At 40.9% G+C, this 21874-nt stretch overlaps 2 protein-coding genes across 3 annotated transcripts in view; both read left to right on the top strand.

Annotated features, from left to right (window-relative positions):
* LOC133980831 (protein jagged-2) overlaps positions 1-1422 on the top strand; it is a 49043-nt gene extending 47621 nt beyond the window's left edge. Inside the window, exon 14 of the mRNA XM_062419640.1 lies at positions 37-1422. Coding sequence (XP_062275624.1) covers positions 37-473 — 437 coding nt within the window. The 3' untranslated portion in view covers positions 474-1422. The remainder of the gene's footprint in view (positions 1-36) is intronic.
* Positions 1423-4423: 3001 nt separating this feature from the next.
* On the top strand, positions 4424-21656 carry clasrp (CLK4-associating serine/arginine rich protein). 2 transcript variants are annotated; one of them, XM_062418961.1, is made up of 21 exons: positions 4424-4520; positions 6620-6759; positions 7197-7294; positions 7696-7797; positions 8292-8371; positions 8600-8684; positions 8815-8954; positions 9302-9398; positions 13874-13952; positions 14039-14112; positions 14198-14239; positions 14319-14525; positions 14970-15275; positions 15363-15548; positions 17831-17870; positions 19177-19237; positions 19404-19462; positions 19550-19596; positions 19682-19767; positions 19995-20019; positions 20953-21656. In XM_062418961.1, exons 2-21 carry the CDS (start codon positions 6661-6663, stop codon positions 20993-20995), a joined length of 1956 nt encoding a protein of 651 aa, XP_062274945.1. In that variant the 5' UTR covers positions 4424-4520; positions 6620-6660; the 3' UTR covers positions 20996-21656. The 2 variants fall into 2 exon arrangements, 1 of the variants encoding a protein (XP_062274945.1); XR_009925165.1 differs by lacking the exons at positions 19995-20019; positions 20953-21656 and having other exon boundaries at positions 17831-17874.
* Positions 21657-21874: the final 218 nt, after the last annotated feature.

Genomic DNA, 21874 nt, shown 5'->3' with positions numbered 1-21874 from the left:
TGTCTGAACTCTTTATTTTTACCTCCTCGTCTCTAGGCGCAATGTCTGACACGACTCATGGGGGCGTCAGCTTCTACATGGTGCTGGTGGGAGTTTTGGCTTTAGTGACAGTCTGCGGGTGTGCGGCCTGCGCCTTCATCCTCTCCCACCTCCATCAAAAGCGGAAAAAGCAGCAGGCCGTCCCACAGGAAGAAGGCATCAACAACCAGAGGGAGTTTGTAAATCTCATCAGAAACGTGGACCGTCCCGTGCCCCTCCTGCCTCCCGCCGCCCCACTCACTCACACACCAGCCCCCGCCCCTGTCTCACGTTGCTACGAGGAGATTGAACTCACCCTGCCGCCCTCCCCAGCCCCCTCGCATCCCTCCCCGGCACTAAAGCCAGCCCATGCCCCCAAATTGGACATTTCAAACCGGGAGAGGGAGAAGTTGAACCGCTTCCACCACACAGACAACCAGGAACTGGAGGTCTGACCCCTGAACTCTCGGGCCTCGGATGAGTTTTGTCTTATATTATTTTGCGTCCTTAACACTCTCTCGCCCAAAGGGCCGTGTTTCCAGTTTCTGGCACTGTTGTTATTAAAATGGGCTGATCCTGTGTGACCTTTATATGCTCAGATCAGTAGAAACCTGAGGAGCAAAGGCTGCTACACTAACTACGACCCTGTTTTTGAAGACTGATATGAGCAACAATGAGAAGCAGCAGGCACATAATGTTTGACTGAAAGACTCCTCATGACTCTTGAATGAATCTGGAGACTTAAAGACTTGCCTTGGAGTGCCTGAGATACTGTCAGAGAGGAAAACGAATCGTAGACGATCGCCTCGCTCAGACTTCCTTTTTCCATTTCAGGCTGAACTCTGACTGACAGATCGATGAACGGATGCATATTTAACCCTCGGTGTGTTTCTTGTGTTTGTGTTTGTATGTATGTGTGAGAGACTGAAAGAGAGAGAATGTATATTAAGAGTATGTGGAGGCTAAAAGAAATTACAGAAACAAACTTTACTGAACCACTTAGTTTGTCCTTTTGAGAAAAGAAAAAGAAAAGAGTGAACACTCCTGATCGAAAGGCTTTTGAGCCTTATAAAAAACTGATTCTAAACTAAACACTGTTGCCTGTACTGTCTCTGTAATACTACAGTTTGTCAAAGATGTATGATTTTTTTTTCATACCTGCGTGTAAAATAACTTTTTTTTTGTACATAAATATACTGTACATATTGATGCCCTTTTTGTACTGTGGTTTGGTCTGAGAATATAACTGTATTACTTTGCTCTGTTTGTCTCATTTCACTTTCCATTTGGAGCAACCAGCACATGTGGATTGTAATAAAAGTGCATTTACCAAGTGTATTTAAATGTATTATTGCCTATAATCATAAATCAGCAGCGCTAGGGCATCAGGTCTTCCAGTGGCTGCTAAAGGGAGGTGTCAGGGCTGCCACACAGAGATTAATAATTACGGTCTTTGCAAGAGAGAGTAAAGCTATGACGAGCATTCATGTTAATATAAGTTAATAAATCATTGTCAGGAGCTTGAGCAAGAGTATTCATGAAGGAACTACAAGGAAAAAGTGTTTAAAAGTTCTCATTAGTTCATCATTAGTAATTTATTACAAACTCAAAGATCTTTTGCTTTTTCAGTGTGCAGGCTCAAATGTCCACAGTCCAGCCTCCTTCTACCTCCAAGGTGCCCACACCGGGGATCCATCTTTTCATGTGTGCATTAACAAAGAGAGGGAATTTGGCACTAAAAAGGACTTACAAACAAATATATCTACTTAATTTGATTGATTTGGACGGCTGAAACTTCATATTAGCTTCAAATAAACTTTTAAACCATTTTTGCACAGAAAAAACCTTGTAGATTTTGCCCCCCATCGCTTACATTGTAAGTGCATTATGACGCGATCTTCTAATGTGTAGTATGAACAGGAAGAATGATTATGGCGAAAAAAACAACAAACTGGTCAATGTTCATTTGGGCAGACGAATATTGTTTTAGGACAGACTGCAAAACTTGAACTCGCCCTTTAAAGCAAATTAAGAGACAATTTAGACTTTAATCAAGGTTTAAATGGTTAATCAGGTAGTGTCAGGTTCACATAGTTAAGAAAAGGTTTGGCAGTACAGAGTACGTAATGGAGATATAAAAAATCAAGATCACATGTCAAAAGAAAAATAAATACATGAATAAGAGTTATCTTAAAAATGTAAATGGTGAATAAAAGTGGTCTTTGCAAGAGTGAGTGAATAATTTCTCCCCCTTTGTGTTTGTTATGACAAGTTTTCTTCTTCGAATCATTGTCAGAGACCCAGCGGAGGATATTTCATGATGGAGCACATCAGGACTGGGTCAGTGGGTCACTGTATGCACATGGTTTCTCACTCTCACTCACTCACTCACTCACTCACTCACTCACTCACTCACTCACTCACTCACTCACTCACTCACTCACTCACTCACTCACTCACTCACTCTCTCTCTCTCTCTCTCTCTCCCTCTCTCTCTGACACACATCCACAAACAATAATGCTAACAGTGCCACGGAAAGCCACCTGACTGACCCCAGCCTTCCTTAAGAGGAGCTGGTCTCCAAGGACAATATACTGTGGTGTAAATTAACTGTAAACACCAATTTTTAGCTTGTAATTTAACTAAAACTAATCAAATATATCTGTTATTGTATGCCAGCTTAAACCCATTGTATCCATTCATGTCTTTAAATGATAAATTCAGACAGTCTGTGAAAGGAAGACGTTTGTGTGTCGGGGCAGTGTAAAGTGACTGCAAGGTCACAGCAGCGACAGTTTATGGGCAAATGCATGTGACAAATGTGACCTTTGGCACATGTGAACAGTGACTGACTGGAAATGAAGGCTGGCTTCCTGTCACCACCCTGGTCAGGAGGAAATGTAGGAAATAGAGTATACACACACTCATGCACACACACACACTGCTATATGTACACCTGCTTTGCGCCCCAGGATGTTGGACCTCAGCCCGCAGTTTATGAAGTTTACATTGAGACAGGAGGCTGATGTCCAAAGACCATCAAATTCCTAACATATATATATATATTAGTAGGAAGAAAAAGCTGTCATTTTACCTTCTGTTATATCCAAAGTGTCGACAGTGATGCAGCTCATGCTTGCATGTGTTTGTTCCCTCCAGGTTTGAAGCCATGACCTCGGGTCAAGGCTGGACCTGCAGAGGCTAGTTTTTATGTTTCTGCCAGTTCCTCTATGAGGCTTTCAGCAGCTTGAAAAGAAACTCATTCTGATTTCTGTCCTGAACTCTTCTGACAGCCAGTGAGTAATAGTACAAATATAAGATAATCTGGGGTTTAAGCAATATTTGACTTGTCAGTCGGGACAAAGCTTTCAACATGTAAACAAGTCCAACAGTATATGAAACATAAGTCTGTGATGAATCCTCCTTTGCAAGGGCGGGATGTTTTGAGTTAGTTCAGTTAATCTGGGGTGACACAATACATTCAGTCATAAAATATAGTTTTAAGATACAGTATTAAAGTGTATTTAAAAGCTGTGCACATCTATCCGGTCTTACAGAGACATCTTGTGGCTACAGCAGGTACAAAAACAGTGAGTGTAGGTAATTGTTACTCTAGTGAAATAATGAAAAATAACTAAGGACAGTAACTGTAGTACTTAATTACAGTTTTTAGGTACATTCAGAGGAAATATTGTATTTTCTACTCCACGTTTATTTAACAGCCTAAGTTACTTTTCAGATGAATATGACACAATGGATAATATAACAAGGTTTTAAAATACAATATATTGTTAAAAATGAAACCAGTGGTTTCAAACATTTTGGCTTTTGACGTCTTACAAAAAGCAGTGTGTAGTTGGGCTACAACAGTAAAAAATGCTGCTCTAACATTGATGCTTCAGTATTAATAATCTAATGATGTAGTTTATAGTACTATATCAGTCAGAGGGACGAAATGAGAACTTTAACCTCAACACCTCTGGTATATTTTGCTGCTAATACTTACTTATCTTTGTACTTGAGTCAGATTTGTCATGCAGGACATTTCCTTGTAGTTGTTGTCTTGGTACTTTTACTTACGTATAAAGGATCTGAATACATATTCCACCACTGCTTTAGTATCTCTCATCAGCTCAACAGGGAAACACAAACAGGGAATTTGATGCTAAAAAGACTGTAAATGAGGCAGATATTCACTTGATATGATTAACTCAGATTGCTTAAGCCTCATTGAAGCGTCAGATAACATTTTAAATGTATTTTTGCATCCCCCCTTTCATTAGTATTATACAACAAGTATATCTGACAGGACAATATTTATTGATTAACACAAGTGAAAAAACAGACAAGTACTTCCCAATCCAATCCAGCAGGGGGCGCGTTGAAACTACCGATAAAAGACCCGAAGAAGAAGAAGAAGAAGAAGAAGGCGTGCAGTGTCTCGTATCGCCTTTAGCTGATCGATAACAACCCCGGTGTGTGTTGGTGGTTAGTAAAACAGGTACACAATTTAATTTATAATGAGCTATATTTTGGCCAGTTGCATTAAAATTTGATGTGAATGAAGCCGCTGTTAACGCGTTGTTTGTATTGTCGAAGCTTGGCCATGCTAGGCTAGGCTAGGCTAGGTTAGCTTAGCTTAGCATAGAGGCCCCTAGACTGCGCATCAGGCCGGCACTGCTAACACACATCTTAGATCTAAACTTGTTAATGCCAAAAAGCTGCAAAAGTATTGTGCAAATTATTAGATGCAGTGTATTTCTAGTTAGTGACACACTTGTCTTGGTAATGTCGGTAGCATAAGTTAGCTTCAGCTGCTGATATTATCACAGCGTTAAAAAAACACAGATGTCTCTGATGAGATGCTGCTGAAGTCCACAGTCTCAACTCTGATCATTTATTTGGAGACACTAAAAGCTTTTATAGTAATCAGCAGACTGCAAAGATGTTGTATTTCTTAATGTCACGTCTGTAACGTTGTTGGTTTCTTGCAGCTCCTGCAACACAAATGACTGTTTTGTTAACATCAGGTCAGCCTGAAAGTGTCAAATGTGTGACTAAAAACATTAATTCACATGTTGCCAATATAAACATATTAGGAAATATCAGAGGTTTATTGCCAAGTAGGATTGCACATTAAAGGAATTTTCTCTTGGGGTTTTGTTGCATAGTGTTAGGGTCAAAATATACACTAAAGTAAATAATCCTTGATAGTATCCATCTACAATTAAAGATTAAAATTATTTCCAAAAAAAAACAAAACATGAAAAAAGGGACAAGAGCTGTAATTTTTTTTTTTTTAAGAGAATTATATGTTTTGACAATATTGACTAAACAGTACATGTAGTGTTTAATTAATAATAATATTATAATATAGTTGTATTAATGTAACACACCTTGTTAGACCAAAGATCACAGATGTGCAAATATAAGTAGTAGTACTAGGAGTCAGGTCTGAGCGACAATAAAAAGTAGATAATTAAAATTTAATCAGGTTAAGTTACAGAAGTATAATATGATTCACCATGTTAATACATAAACATAAATTATGTATTCAACTAATAAAACCACAGACAAATGGTTTACTATCACTGAGCACTTTATTAGGAACACCATACTAATGCTGATAGGAGGGGAAATCAAACGTGTCCAAATTGCTTCGCTCAAAGGAAGAGTGAAGAGCTGTTCGGCATAAATGGTCAGCAACAAGACAAAAAATATCTGTGGCCTCGCTGATCGGTATTAAGTGACCCACAGTGTGCAATGAAAACAGCGTATACATCCGCAGCCTGGAGTGTGAACACGAGGCAGGTCGGGTCCATAAATTCATGCTGTGGACGCCAAATTCTGACCATGCTGCCTCTGCATAAATCCAGACCAGGCTACGTTGTCCAATTTTGGTGAGCGTGAGCCCACTGCAGCCTCACATTTCTGTTCTTGGTTGACAGGAGTGAATCTCGTCGTGGTCTCTGCTGTTGTAGCCTCAAGGCTCGACGTGTTCACCACATGTGTACAGAGGGGTTATTTGGGTTATCGCAGTCTGTCTGTCAGCTCCTCTCCCCTGACCTCTGTCATCAGAAACGCTTCTCCGTCCAAAGAAACTGCCACTCGTTTAATGTTTTTTGTTTTTCACAGTAAAATTAGTTTTTCTGACTAAACTCTGGAGACTGTTTCATGTAAAAGGAGATCAACAGGTTCAGAAATACTCAAACTAGCCCGTCAGTAGCAAATTTAGAAACAGTTTCTCCATCACTACAGTAGCTTGTCCACCAGACAGGAGCACAAAATTATTAACTGAACAAATTTAAGGGATTTAAGGACTTATAAAAATGTTTGTCAAATAACTGCTGTTGACAGCGTTGGAGTTATTTTTTTATCTATTTGGAAGAAATGATGTGGAACTAGTGAGAAGTTATGTGCCGCAGTTTCTCAGATCAGCTGTTTGTGAGGCCCAGTTGTTCCAGTTTAAAATTAGTTAAATACTTTTTTTCTGTTTCCTCTGCTGCCTCCTTCACAACTTCATGATGCTTGATTTCTATTTCTCATGCCTTTTTTGGGCTCTCTCTCTCCCTCGTGTCTTTTCTCTTTGACTCTCTGCAGCAGCCGTGCCCCGTCGCGCCCCCACCCCCAGCGGAGCCGTCATGTGGCAGGAGGCCCGCAAACACGAGCGGAAGCTCCGTGGCATGATGGTAGACTACAAGCGGCGAGGCGAGCGCCGGCGAGAGTACTACGAGAAGATTGTAAGAGAGACTTTAATATACATGTGGACTGTATGGATTGTTTCTCACATTGTTGCTGCAACAAGCCTCAAATCTCGTCTTGGTTTAAAGTTAGTTGTTGTATTAGCGATGTAATTGGAGGCTAACTTAACCTAAGAAGACAGATTAATGCAGTTAACTCTGACACCAGCAGCAGCATTCACCAGCACCGGCAGTGAAGTTCTGCTTCACCTCACAACACACTCACATGCATGTTGCCTAAATTGTCCTTCTAGTCTGAACAGAAGATAAAAGAGTTAAAGTTTGAAATGATAAATTGGTAATTAAATTAGTAAGTTATTTTTAGTTAAGGGATTCCACACATCAGTTAACAACAGGATGAACAGCATGATAGTAAAAAGCTGTGTTGTAGTTTGTTGTTGTTCTCGTCTTTCACTGCCCTCCTTTTGTCTCCACAGAAAAAAGATCCAGCTCAGTTTCTTCAGGTTCATGGCCGAGCCTACAAGATCCACCTGGATCCTGCAGTGGCTATGGCTGCAGAGAGTCCCATCAACATGTGAGGACCCAGAAACACACACACACACACACACACTACACACACTACACACACTACACATACAATGCACATGGGAATCTGTGGGTATCTCATGATTGTAATGTTGTACTGTCGCAGGTCTGTAAGAATGAAACTATGGATTTATTTATTTTCTTCACCCGATCAAAGTTGGCTGGCAGTGTGTTTATTACTGCTGTAGTTTCTGCGCTTGCACTGATTTTTGGAATCGGAGAATCAGTTCAGAATCGTTGGACATTTCTGACTTTTATGTCAACTGTTTTTTTCTTCGTTTTTTCCCCAGCCACATAAACACACTACAGATACAAGCAGTCACACAAATCAGATGCTAAGTGAATGTGAGATCTTCCTGATCATAATCTCCCTCTTCCTGTTGTCTAAAGGATGCCATGGCAAGGTGATGCCAACAACATGATTGACAGGTTTGATGTAAGGGCTCACCTGGACTACATCCCCACCTACACCCCCCCACTGCTCAGCACATCGTAAGTCTGAAAGTTGTTTAGTTACGATTAATCCTTGACCCTGTCTCCTCTGACTGTTCGTTAATGTTGAATTTATTATTGAACTCTTTGGAGAACAGTCATATGTCCTCCATAGATTATTTAACATTTTCATATTTGAGGTTTCCTATGTAGATATAAAGGGCTTTGCAGGTGATTACACACTAATTAAAACATACTTATGAATATTTAATTTCTGCCAAGTCCTTTCCACTAGACACCAATTGTAAAAAAAAAAAGAACATTATAACTTTATAAAGGCAGGATTGATTGCAGGGTTGTTGTATTAGACTGCTATAGTTTAAGGTATGTGTACCTTATACCCTGATAACTGAGAGTGATTTTATAGTTTCTTTTTAGTTTCTCTTTCTACATCACTTCTTCTCAGTTAGAAGCCGCAACTGTTAAACGCAGTGAGATCGAGGTGTTCACCGAGGTGTTAAATGTGAAAATCTTCTACTATTTGTTTCATACAGATCTCCAGAGCAGGAGATGGAAGAGAGGAAGTCCAATTATGAGCGCTACAGAGGCCTTGTGCAGAATGACTTTGCCAACAGTGAGTATTTTATTCAAAGAATTTCATGTCAGCAGTGAATTACAAACATTACCAAATGGCTGCGCGCTGCAACACTGTCAAACCCTGATTTAACCACAGTTACTACATTTTACGGTTGCACAGTGTTCATGTGTACTTAATGTGTCTGTAATGGTCTGCTAACTTACTCTCAGTGGGTATATTTTGAAGTCGTGTTGTGCTCTTAAATTCCCCGCTGTCCCTTTGCAGTCTCCGAGGAGCAGTGTTTATACCAGATCTACCTGGATGAGCTCTACGGTGGCCTGCAGAAACCAAATGAGGAGGAAAAGAAAAAGTATGTCATGTAAAAGTTAAAGTCACTGTTTCATATCTACTGTGAATTTAAATTCCTGACTCTTACAGTTAGTTTGTTCACTGGAGCATTAACAGCAGCTATGTGTTGATAAATCGTTGTCTTTGTGCAGGCTGGCTGAGAAAAAGGCCACTATTGGTTACACCTATGAAGACAGCACTGTGGCAGAGCCCGAGCCCCAGTCGGACAAAGATGATGAAGACAATTCAGAGAACAGTGAATCTGAAGAGGATGAGGGCATCCCAGATATTGGTGAGGAAATGGGTTTTGTACTAATGAGATTTATACATTAAAAATTATAAAAGCCAACACAACCTCTGATGTTGGAAGAAGGACACAATGCAGAAATATGCACCAATGTATGAGGAGTAGCTTTTATAGATCTCCATTGGTTTTAAAGCAAACACACACGTCCAGCTTGGTAGATGTAGACATAATTATATATTCATCATGATGACTAGTTTTTTTCCCCCTGTTAACATTACACCTTTTAACTTAAAATGCAAATCAAATAATAGGTAAATATGAGGTGTATGAGGGTGCATATTTCCTTCATGTAGATGTGTTAAAAAGTTCAGCATCGTGTTGCCTTTTTGCAGATGTGGAGGTCGATGTTGATGAGCTGAACCAGGAACAGGTGTTGGACCTCAACAAAATGGCAACACCATATGGAATGGCTGAAGGAGACTTTGTCAGGTAACATTTCAGTGCGTTGCATCAGCGTGTCCCTAATGTCAAACAGAGAAACGCCTGATTTACTTGATTTTAAGTGGAATCAACTTCTCAGGTTTGTTAGTAGTAATGTGTAGATGATGTGAAGACAGGCGGGTGGTGCTTGTAGCTTGTTCTGCTTTTTAAGTTTTAACACCCAGCAGATAGCAAAGCTAAAAAAGTATTTGGTGAACGCCTCTTACCAACTCAACGATCTGCATAAATGACTTGGCGTCATATTATGTATTTTATGAATATTAACAGATCTGTGAAAAAAACAACAATAAATTAAAACTGCAAGCAGTGTCGAAGGGCCCTCGCGCATCCACGCACGTCGGACTGTGGCGCAGTCGGAGGGCGCGCAGGTAGAGGTCTTCTTACGCAGGAACGTCAGTGCTTGTCGCAGTCGCAGGGCATTGACAGCAGCCATGTAAAGGTCTTTGCTCCTGCTGCTTTAATGGAACATTGTGTGAAGGGGGGTTAATGTCTCCACTAGATGGCAGACCAAGACCAGAAATGAAAGGGGATAAGGTATTCATATAATGGTTAAACTTTGAAATCTTCCAGGGGGCGCTGTGGAGTCATTTCCTCACTTAAAAATCCCAAACTTTGTCAGTAGGCAATATGTGTGACTGTTGACGTATGTGTACAATTTGGTGATTCTGTGAAGACGGGAAAGTCCTCTAAAGGCAGAGGGAAAAATGGAAAATTGACGCAGGAAATGCACAATAACTCACTTCTTGTAAGAGCGAAAATTTTGAAAAAAATAATTTGGGGGTTTACCCATGAGTGCTATGAGTCCTGTAAATTTCACGAAGATCAGACAAAGTTTGTGGTCACATGACCTGCTGTTAGGGGGCGCTATGGAGACCCCTTGCCACATCCACCCCCAATGATGTTGAAATTGAAACGGCTTGAACAGGTGTGACATTTTACGCACTGCATGTATAAACATCCGACAAAGTATTGAGGAGTTATAAGGAGTTGTTTGTTTATACAAACAAACGACTGCCACGCCCACCTGGTATAACGTAGGGAAAATCTGTTATCAAGTTTACATCATCAAGGTCTGAGGATGATACAGTTCGAATCTGAAGTCACTGCAGTTAAAACTGCAGGAGGAGTTCGTTATAGTACGAGGGCTGGAAATGGGGAAAATGGCGGCAAAAATTCACCTGTGATCCAAGATGGCCGACTTCCTGTTGGACTTAGGGTATGGGTCCAAGAGGCTTTTTTGTGCGTCTGGTCATGATATATATGAATCCTAAATTTCGTGCATGTACGTGCATGTAGAAGGCGGGGCTTCAACTTTTAATGTTCTAGGGGGCGCTGTAGAGTCATTTTGCCACTTAAAAAGTTGCGGTTATACCAAAAAATAATATTCGTGAGTCTTGACAAGTGTGTCCAATTTGGTGAGTTTGAGAGCTTGTCAGTACATCCTAGGTGGGAAAAGGCATTAGGGGGCGCTACTGAGCTGTTGGGGCAAAATATTAGGCAAATGTGGTATCAGATGAAAGAGCTCATGATTTGAAACCTACGTGGTAGGTTTCATGATTCTGTGAACATCATAAAGTCCTCAAAGCGGTATTCGAAAAATGAAAATCGCTGCACGCCACGCCGCGTGCACAACTTCCTGTTTGGTAAAAAACTTCCACAAAATTAATATCTACATGATCCGATGACAGCTGTAACATACTTAAATTTCATGCTGATCCGAGAGTATTTTTGGACACATGACCCGACGTTAGGGGGCGCTAGCGAGTCCCCTTACCACGCTTGCGTCCAATCACGTTGAATTAAATAAATTTACACCAGCTGCGACGTGTGTGCAGAATTTCATGAGTTTTCATGCATGTTCAGGCCACGAAAAATGCAATTCATTATGCGTCTCTTGAATAATAATAATAATAATAATTAAAACTGCAAGCAGTGTCGAAGGGCCCTCGCACCCCCCCGTTTACCCCCCCAATTGTAACGCCGTACGTGCACGTCGGTGCGTGCGGCGGTCGCAGGGCTGTCAAAACTGGCATGTAGATGTCTTTGCTCCTGTGCCTTTAATTGAACATTGTGTGCAGCTGTTAATGTCTCCACTAGATGGCAGTCTAAGACCACAAATGAGTCTGAGTGACTTCTAAGCAATAAGGAATGTGGGTGAAGGGTCAAAAAATCATTAAGATTGAGCATTTTTGCCTAGATGGCCGACTTCCTGTTGGACTTAGGCTATGGCTCCAAGAGGCTTTTTTGTGCGTCTTTACACGATACATGTGTTTCCCGAATTTGGTTTGTTTACGTCAATCTGAGTGGAGGGGCTTGATTTTTTAAATTTTCTAGGGGGCGCTATTAATCAATTTTTGCGTCGGCCATTTCCCCGCTCCTTAAAATATCAAAGTGTTCTCCGGATCGGACATGATTGCAAGTTTTGGTGAGTTTTGGGGCATGTTTAGGCTGTCAAAAAGGCGTACAACTATAATAATAATAAAAATTATCCAGATTGAAAATTTTAGCCTGGATGGCCGACTTCCTGTTGGACTTAGGGTATGGGTCCAAGAGGCTTTTTTGTGCGTCTGGACATAATACATAGGCCTTGTCGATTTCATTTTTCTATGTCAATGTGGAAGGCGGGGCTTAAACTTTGAAATCTTCCAGGGGGCGCTGTGGAGTCATCTTCTCACTTAAAAATCCCAAACTTTGTCAGTAGTCAATATGTGTGACTGTTGACGTATGTGTACAATTTGGTGAGTGTAGGAGTTTGGAAAAATGTACAAAATGGATAAAGGCATTAGGGGGCGCTATTGAGCTGTTGTGCCACGCCCAGAGGCAGTTATGGTCTCAAATTAAAGTGCGCCTGAGTGTGAACCTATGTGGGCAATTTGGTGATTCTGTGAAGATGGGAAAGTCCTCTAAACGCAGAGGGAAAAACGGAAAATTGACGCAGGAAATGCACAATAACTCACTTCCTGTTAGAGCGAAAAATTTGAAAAAAATAATTTGAGGGTTTACCCATGAGTGCTATGAGACCTGTAAATTTCACGAAGATCAGACAAAGTTTGTGGTCACATGACCTGCTGTTAGGGGGCGCTATGGAGACCCCTTGCCACATCCACCCCCAATGATGTTGAAATTAAAACGGCGTCACCAGGTGTGACATTTTACGCAGTGCATGTATAAACATCCGACAATGTATGGAGGAGTTATAAGGAGTTGTTTGTTTATACAAACAAACGACTGCCACGCCCACCTGGTATAACGTAGGAAAAATCTGTCGTCAAGTTTACATCATCAAGGTCTGAGGATGATACAATGCCAATCTGAAGTCTGTGGAGTCAAAACTGCAGGAGGAGTTCGTTAAAGTGCAAGGCCTGGAAATGGGGAAAATGGCGGAAAAAATGCACCTGTGATCCAAGATGGCCGACTTCCTGTTGGACTTAGGGTATGGGTCCAAGAGGCTTTTTTGTGCGTGTGGTCATGATATATATGAATCCTAAATTTTGTTCATGTACGTGCATGTAGAAGGCGGGGCTTCATTTTTTAATGTTCTAGGGGGCGCTGTAGAGTCATTTTGCCACTTAAAAGGTTGCGGTTATACCAAAAAATAATATTTGTGAGTCTTGATGAGTGTGTCCAATTTGGTGAGTTTTAGAGCTTGTCAGTACATGCTAAGTGGGAAAAGGCATTAGGGGGCGCTACTGAGCTGTTGGGGCAAAATATTGGGCAAATGTGATATCAGATGAAAGAGCTCATGATTTGAAACCTACGTGGCAGGTTTCATGATTCTGTGAACATCATAAAGTCCTCAAAGCGTTGTTCGAAAAATGAAAATCGGTGCACGCCACGCCACGTGGGCGACTTCCTGTTTGGTAAAAAAATTCCACAAAATTAATTTCCTGATGATCCGATGAGACCTATGACATATGTAAATTTCATGCAGATCCAAGAAGATTTGTGGTCACATGACCCGACGTGTGGGGGCGCTAGCGAGTCCCCTTACCACGTTTGCGTCCAATCACGTTAAATTAAATAAATTTTCACCAGCTGCGACGTGTGTGCAGAATTTCATGAGTTTTCATGCATGTTCAGGCCACCAAAAATGCGCCCAAAGTGGCGGACAAAGAGCGTGAAAAATAATAATAAGAATCCTGGCAATAGCAATAGGTCCCTCACTGACTTGTCAGTGCTCGGGCCCTAATAATTCCGGCAATTACAATAGGTCCCTCACTGACTTGTCAGTGCTCGGGCCCTAATTAGTATTGTAGCTAAAAAGTTTTTGGTGTTTTTTCTTAATTTGATGAACTGAGTGGAATAAAGGGATTGTCGCCCAGATTTAAATGTATGGCTCTGTTGTATATTTTTGTCTTTTAGTGTTGATCTTTTAATAAGCGGTTGTAATAAAAATGTCACAATGTAAATATAAGGGTTGGGTTAATTATTTTAACGCTAACGACATGTTACCTGTTTATCAGGATGCTGAGAAAAGACAAGGAGGAAGTGGAGGCCATCAAACACGCCAAGGCCCTGGAGGCGGAAAAGGCCATGTACTCTGTAAGAATACATCCGTTGATGAATCTGTGTGTGTCTCGTTTGGTGTGTGTTCTCAACTTTGTAAATTACATGTTTGATTATCGCAGGGCCGCCGTTCTCGCAGGCAAAGGAGAGAGTTCAGAGAGAAGAGACTAAAAGGACGACAGATCAGCCCGCCCAGGTAAGTTTCTGTTGTTGTTTGAAGGTTATTTTTTCTCCACCAACAGTCCACATAGCTCATATTTACTCATTATTCTGTTTTTTAGCTATGCAAGGCGAGACAGCCCAACATACGATCCCTACAAACGGTGAGTCAACCCTCATTATTTTCCTTTATTCCCTCATCTATTGCCCGTTTGCGTGTTTTGACCTGTACTTTTCTCTCAGGCCAGATTCAGAATCCAGCTCTGAGTCACGGTCACGATCTCGGTCTCCGGGTCCGGAGAAGATCACCTTCATCACCAGCTTCGGAGGCAGCGATGAGGAATCTGCAGCAGCAGCAGCAGCAGCAGCAGCAGCACAAGCCGCCGCTCCTCACTCTGGCCACGCCCCCTCCAACTTGCAGCACCCTGCAGGTCATAGCAGGGGTTCCCGGTCGGTAACTTTCCCTCTTCCTGGCTTTTATTTTCCTCTTGCAGTCATTTTGTTGACCGTTGAAATGACCACAGTCAGACAGAATACTGATGATGAAGTACTGATGTTTACTGGTAGGCGAGGTGGATCAATACATTTAAAAAAAGAAAAAAAAGTTGTACAAAGAGTTGCTGTTAAATAACTAATTGACCTATTCAGCTGTGCATGTGCATAGAGAAAATGTGTGTGATTGGGTAGATTTGAAGCTTTAAACATACGTTGTGCATGTCAGATTACGATTACAGGCTTTACAAATAAATGCAAAACACACATCTGAAAAATTATTTATGCTTCTATATGAATTTCATGAGGTAGTAAGATTTCTTAAAGCAAGAAAGTATTCTGAAGATAGGCTAGGTGCTGGGTTGGTGTTGTTACTAAAACGTTGCGTCTCTGTTTGTCCAGGAGACGAAGGTCCTCCTCCAGTCGCTCCCCTTCCTCGTCCTCCCGCTCCTCATCTCACTCCTCCTCTCGCTCCTCTTCCCGTTCACACCGTACCCGGCGAGGACGGGGCGGGAGGGACGGCCGTCGTTCCCGGACCCGCTCGCGGTCGAGACGGCGCTCCAGATCTTACTCCAGAGGCCGAGGAGGGAACGGAGGGGCAGCGTCCTGGAGGAGACGTGAGCGCTCGCGGTCCAACGACAGAGACAGAGAGCGAGAGAGAGACCGAGACAGGGACAGACGACGATACACTGCACGAAGACGAACGAGGTAACACTCCTACATGTCCCGCAACGGCGCTTTAGTTGCCGTTTTAATGCACGTGAGAGTGACACAGGCCCTCTTCTTCTCTGCCAGATCGCGTTCTAGCTCGCGACAGGGGGGCAGCTCGAGGCGAGGGGGTCGGAGCAGTGGAGGACACCGGCGGGGAGACAGCGGCAGCCGCAGTCCCTCTCAGTCTCCCAGCCGGCTCAACCACAGTCCTTCCCCTGCTCACAGAGGATCCCAGCCCTCTTCCACCACCGTCTGTGACAAGCTAAGAAAGTAAGAACAACATCGAAATGTTACCACAGAACTTTTAACTCCTGAAGAGAAGCAAAGAGAGAAAGGATGGTCATAAAAGATGATCTAAATAAATAAGCAGAGATTCGCTTCAGACCATTTTACCCAGCAAGTCATGGCAGTTATATTTAGCATTTAGTCAGCATTTCAGGAACTTAGCTTGAAACTGGATTTCATCAGAGTCTCATTTATAAACCCAAAATATAGAGACTAAGAACTGGAAAGCTTTAATAAGCATTATCTTGAGTTTCTTCAAAAAAGGCCTTTAAAGGTATTAAAAAGTATCTTATGTTAGTCATGAAATGCTTTAGGTTAGGGTTTACTTGCTGACAACAGATGTCACATCTAGAACTTAAAAGAGAAAATAATAATCAGATAAATGAAAATAATTGTTGGTTGCAGCTCTAACCGTTTAGTAGTTTCTGAAGTGGATGTGATATTCTTCATGAGTTTTTGGTCATTTTTTTCGTTAAAGTCTGCTTTGTGTGAGTCTGTGCTATTTATGTTTTGGTAAACAAACATTTTATTTAAACACAATCAGTGCAGCAATGTCATAAAGCTGTTTTTCTGGTCAATAAGGCTTTTGATACATTATGTTCATGTGACATGACGTATAAAGGGTTTTTTCAACATGTCTTAAGGCAAGGCAAGGCAGCTTTATTTATGTAGCGCATTTCTTACACAATGGCAACTCAATGTGCTTTACATAAAACAAACATTTAACAGTAAGAATTGGAAATAAAAAAACATGCAATTTGAGAAATAAAAATAAAACCCAGTAATAGTAAAAACATGGAAACATTAAACATGGAAGCATCCAGCTAGGGTGTGTCCATCGGTGATGGCTGTCAGACATCGCCGATGGACGATGGCATCGTCCATCGGACCAACCCTACATCCAGCGTTCCCTCTTTTTTAAGAGTGGCTTAATGGCAGCTACTTTTAGGGGTTTAGGAACGTGCCTGATTGAAGTGAACTATTTATTATTCGTCGCAAATCTGTTTGGACAGAGTTCACAATAGTTTTAAATAAGTCTGATGGCATTGTGTCAAGACAGCATGTTGATGGTTTTAGATGCTGAACTGTTTCCTCTATGGTTTTTTGGTCAACTGTATTAAATTCTGACATCGCAGTTGAGTTATTCCTGGGAGGTCTTAGGGATTGCGTCTTTTTATTGTTTTGTTGATTTGTGTTGATATTTAACCTTATGGACTGGATTTTTTCACTGAAAAAGCAAATTCTTTGCTTTTTTCTGGAAATATCTGTTTAGGGGGGTTTGTAAGCTTATCAACCATAGCAAACAGAGTGCGAGTATTGTTGATGTTCTTATTAATTATTAATAATTTCAGAAAAGTGTCGCTGTCTAGCTTTGAGTAACTCATAGTTAAAATTACAAAGACTTTGTTTGTAGAGGTCAAGGTGAATTCGAAGTTTAGTTTTTCTCCACTTACGCTCTGCTTTCCTGCATTCTGTTTTCAAAGCGTTCACCATCATAGTGTTCCTCCATGGTGTTTTCTTTCTGATCAATGTTGTGCAACAGCATCCATGACATTTGAGATTTTCCAGTTAAATGTATCCAGGAGTTCATCAACTGACTCTGCACTCACAGTTGGTGACATAGCCATAGCCTCCATAAACTTTGCACTGGTATTCTCATTTATGTACCTTCTCCTAACAGACACAGAGGTTAAGTGAACATTTGGAATGATCTGTAAGTCAAATAACACACAGAAATGATCAGAAAGAGCCAAGTCCTTAACATCAACAGAAGAAATGTCAACACCTTTAGAGATATCCAGATCCAAAGTGTGGCCTCGAGTGTGTGTGGGCCCTTTCACATGTTGCAAGAGGCCAAAAGTGTCAAGTAGAGCATAGAGTTCTTTGGCATTACTGTCCATGTTATTGTCTACGTGAATGTTAAAATCCCCTGAGTATCTTGGAGGTCTATAAATGATTAAAAAAAGGAACTTTTGGATCACCTTTTAATAAAAAACAGAGATATTCAAAAGAGCTAAAATCACCTAATGTAATTTCCTTGCACTGAAATACAGATTTAAAGATGGCAGCAACTCCCCCGCCTTTCTTAACAGTTCGACACTTGTTCATAAAACTAAAATTTGTTGGTGCTGCCTCATTGAGAATAACACAACAACTACATTCAGTCAGCCATGTTTCACTAAGAAGTATAAAATCTAGATCATAGTTCATAATGACATCGTTAAATCATGTGAATGTCATTCATAATTGTTTTCTTCTCTTTCCAGGCCTGATACTGCGGGTGGTAAAGAGACGGGAGCTGCCAAAGTCAGTAAGAATTTGATCTAACTGGGTTTCTTGCTAAAGCCTACGCCTCCCTCATCCCTGACAGGCTGACATGGTTGTCCTCCAGACTGGGATGTAAAAGCCATTGTTGCCCACAGAGAATAAAATCATGTGATTTTTCCTTCTTTTTTCTCCCTCCCTTCCCCAAAAAAGTGGACATACTCTGCAGCCAAAGCCCCTCATCTATTTTGAAATTACCATTACAGTATACTCCATCTCCTCAGTATTTTGATCGAAGGAATGTGAATTTTGCTGAAAAATGACTGAAAACGCGAGTGAACATTTAGACACCCTGTGACATGATTACTGTCTCTTTTTGTGCTTTTAGTCTGGGTGGTGCGTGCATGTATACATATACATGTGGGTGTGAGAGCGTTTTTTATATCTGTTTATAGTCTTAAACATACTGCAGTGTTTCACATATTTGTGGCCCTAAGAGGAAGTCCATTTCCTCTTATGACCCTGTGTCTTGTTTTAACTAACGAGTCAGTTTTGGCCAAGTGATCTTTTAAGAACAGAAGCTTTTTGGTTAGTTTTTGATGGAAAAAGAAGGTGTGTGCACTCTGGACAGCCAAATGTGGGCTTGTTTTAACAAGCAGCAGGGCACACGCTGATGTCTTTATATGAATGTTTCATATCCCACACACACACATTGAAGACTAATGATGAAGTAGTAGTTTATTGTCTGTCATTCTAGACCGTTTAGTTTTCTATCCAGTATGATTTGAATAAACTCCGAGCAGTCAAACATGCAAATAATGAAGATTATGTTAAACTTGCCTGCAGTGTTGTGACCTGCAGTTTTTCTTGCCTGGCCAGGTTTTAACAACCCATTGATGGGTGTGTCGGTGTCAAAATGCCACTGGCTCTTTCTGAACTTTCTGAACTCGCTGGTCCTGAACTGGCCCGTCATAATTATCTTTTTTTTTTAAACACATATGTGAAGGTTTATGTAACTAGATCCTGTCCTGCTTCCACACATACACTGATGCATATCCTGTTCGGCTGGGCGTCCTTGTTGACTCAACAAACATCACATGTAATTAATGTTTCTGTGGCCTTTTTATCTCCACCAGCTACTGTACATAAAGGTGATACTATCAATTGTGCAACAGCACGGTACCTTTTGATCTCTCACTCTCACACACACACACTCACTCACTCACTCACACACACACACACACACACACACACACACACACACACACACACACAAACACACACAAACACACACTGACACATTTGTGAGGCTGTGAAAGTTGTGCTAACACAAGTGTGTCACCTGCAGCCCAAGATGACCCCTCAGGAGCGTCTGAAGATACGCATGCAGAAGGCGCTCAACAAGCAGTGTGAGTGTTTGTGGTTTGTCACACAAGTTCAGAGACAGTACAGTACCGACCGCTGTGTAGTTTTGTTTTTTACCTCAACTTTACATAATGCAAAAACATTCACAACACTAATTATTATTTTTTCTGTCTCACTCATTTTCATGTGTTTTTTTTCCCCATCTTGCAGCCAAGGCGGATAAGAAAGCCGCTGCGGTGAAGATCCAACTGCAGGAACACAAACGACAGGTGTGTGTTCATTGTTTTGTTTTTTTTTGGCAAAAGCAGACTCTCCTATCTTCTATTTCCCCTCATTGCTTTATGTGTATTTTCCAGGAGAGAGAGGGAGAACTACGAGCCATGGCACGCAAGATTCGCATGAAGTAAGGCCCCGTATGTGTGTGTGCTCAAGCGGACAGTTTGGTATGTGTGTGTCGCAATTGTCTCACCCAAAGGCTCTGTGTTTAGGGAGCGCGAGCGCCGTGAGAAAGAGAGGGATGAATGGGAAAGACAGTATGGGCGGCAAAGCCACTCGCCTTCCCCTTCCAAATATGGTAAGAATTTAAGATGTCTGATTGAAGACAGCCATAATGTAACAATGATTTAGATCAGAGCATCAAGTGTTTACTGTGTGCAGACTTTCATGCTCAAACAGAAGTAACCAAAATATTTAATCAACTGAGCCTCTGTCTGATTTGCTGGCGTCAGACAGTTTTATAGGCTTTAAGATGTTGTGGCATGCTGTTGTGTTGACGGTGGCTCTGTGTCCTCTGTCCCTCAGGCCGAGAATCCAGCTCATACAGAAGGTATGTGAGAAGCCGCAAGAATCCGCACAGCTCCGATGAAACCGAATGAATTATGGGTTATTGTTTCTTTGCACAAACACTATCTCAGAAGCTAATTGTATGGACTTCATTGATAATACTCAAGCTGCGTTATCTTCATGTAAATCCAGTGTTAGCGTTTAAGTCTGAGGCCCAGACCTGAGAATCACACCATAACAAACAAAGATCATTTTGTCCTTACATAAACATGAACTGCAATTTGTTTGTCACTCAATAAGTTAATTTACTTATAAAAAAAGTTTAGAAATGTTTTTTATTGATTAGGGTGCAAGTCAACTCTCAAATATAGCCCAACCAATTTTGGATTATTCATATGAGGGGTTGTTATTTTAATCGAGGTTCTACAGGATGTTGTACTGCTGTACAGACTGTAAAGCCTCCTGAGGCAAATTTGTGATTTGTGATATTTGGGAAGAAAATTGCCCTGACTCGATTTTATCTGGCTCAAGTAAATGAAATTGTGTTTTAGGGCAACACCTCTGATTTACTTTAACCCCAAAAATGATTTTAATTTTCAATATCAGTAAAGCAACAATTTATCATCTCAATATGAACAACATTTTAAATGGAGGATTGTAAGCGCTCACAAACATATTATTAAAAAAGACTATCAAAACTTTGTGGGTGATGGTTTGTGGGGATGATAACGGTGTGTTTACATCAGTAACCTTTGTAAAAACTGAAATATGTCAAGTCTATTTTTATTTGTTCAGTAGACCAGTTTCACAAATTTGCCTCAGGGGCAAATAAAACATCCGTTATCCTTAGACCCTCAATTTGAATGAGGAAAAACTTCAATGAAGATCTATGCAGGTCCCGCCTTTTTATCCACCCTTCATCCTCCTCTTTTTTTTTTTTTCCTTTTTTTCTTTTTTTTTTAAAAAATGTTTCCAGGAGGTCACGGTCTCGATCGCGGAGTCCATACTACAGACACTAAGCTGACCTGTGGAAAGCTTCCTCATGCAGCACAGCGCCCTTACATTGGCACACACACAAACTGTCCAACAATGAAACTATTAAAGGTTAAAGAGATGAATTGGCTGTTGGTAACGGACCGACACATCTACACCTGAACACGCATGTTCCCTCGTCCTGTACATTGACGGAGACACTTCAGTTTCACTAATTACGCTGCTGATTGGTTCAGCCAAGCTGAGATTGAGTTTTCATTTTGGATTCATCTTGTAAAGATACTGCAGGTTATTAAATTGGTTTCTTCACTTCTGCATGCTTTTTTTTTTGTTTTCTTTCTGGACACATCTTAATGTAGACTCGTATTTCAAATGTATGAAGCAATACTTTTCCTTACATCATCTTCCTCGTTTTATGATCTCAGCCACAGTTTTACTTTTCTCTAACAAGAAACACTCAACAATATTGAACAACTCTGTTGAACTAACGCACAGGATACTTCTTTACACATCCTTTTGAAACCAGTGTATGAAATCTGATGGGGAAAAAAAAGTTTCTGCATTTATGAAACCTTACAGACCGCTTTAAAAAAAATATAAAGTCTACCCTCTGCCAACAAAATAAACAGCAGCAAATGTCTTTTTTTTGTTCTGGGAAATGTGGAATGTTAAAATCCAAATAATAAAAGTGATTTTGAAATGATTTGCTCATTTTTCTTTTTTGCTTTTGTCTAAAATGTTTAATTGCATCTACAGGTAATACACGTAGAGATGGACACAGGTGTCTCCACTCAATTGGGTTTTTTTTGGCACTTAGGTGCTGCATTTGATCCACATACCTTAAATATTCAATAAAAGGTTAATCACAAAAATATTATTTTAGAAGTAGAAGCTCTTACTGAAAC

The sequence above is a fragment of the Scomber scombrus genome, chromosome 5, assembly GCF_963691925.1.
Source record: "Scomber scombrus chromosome 5, fScoSco1.1, whole genome shotgun sequence".
Lineage (NCBI taxonomy): Eukaryota > Metazoa > Chordata > Actinopteri > Scombriformes > Scombridae > Scomber > Scomber scombrus.
The sequence above is the reverse complement of the archived record's forward strand: the minus strand, read 5'-3'. Positions and strand labels throughout refer to the sequence as shown.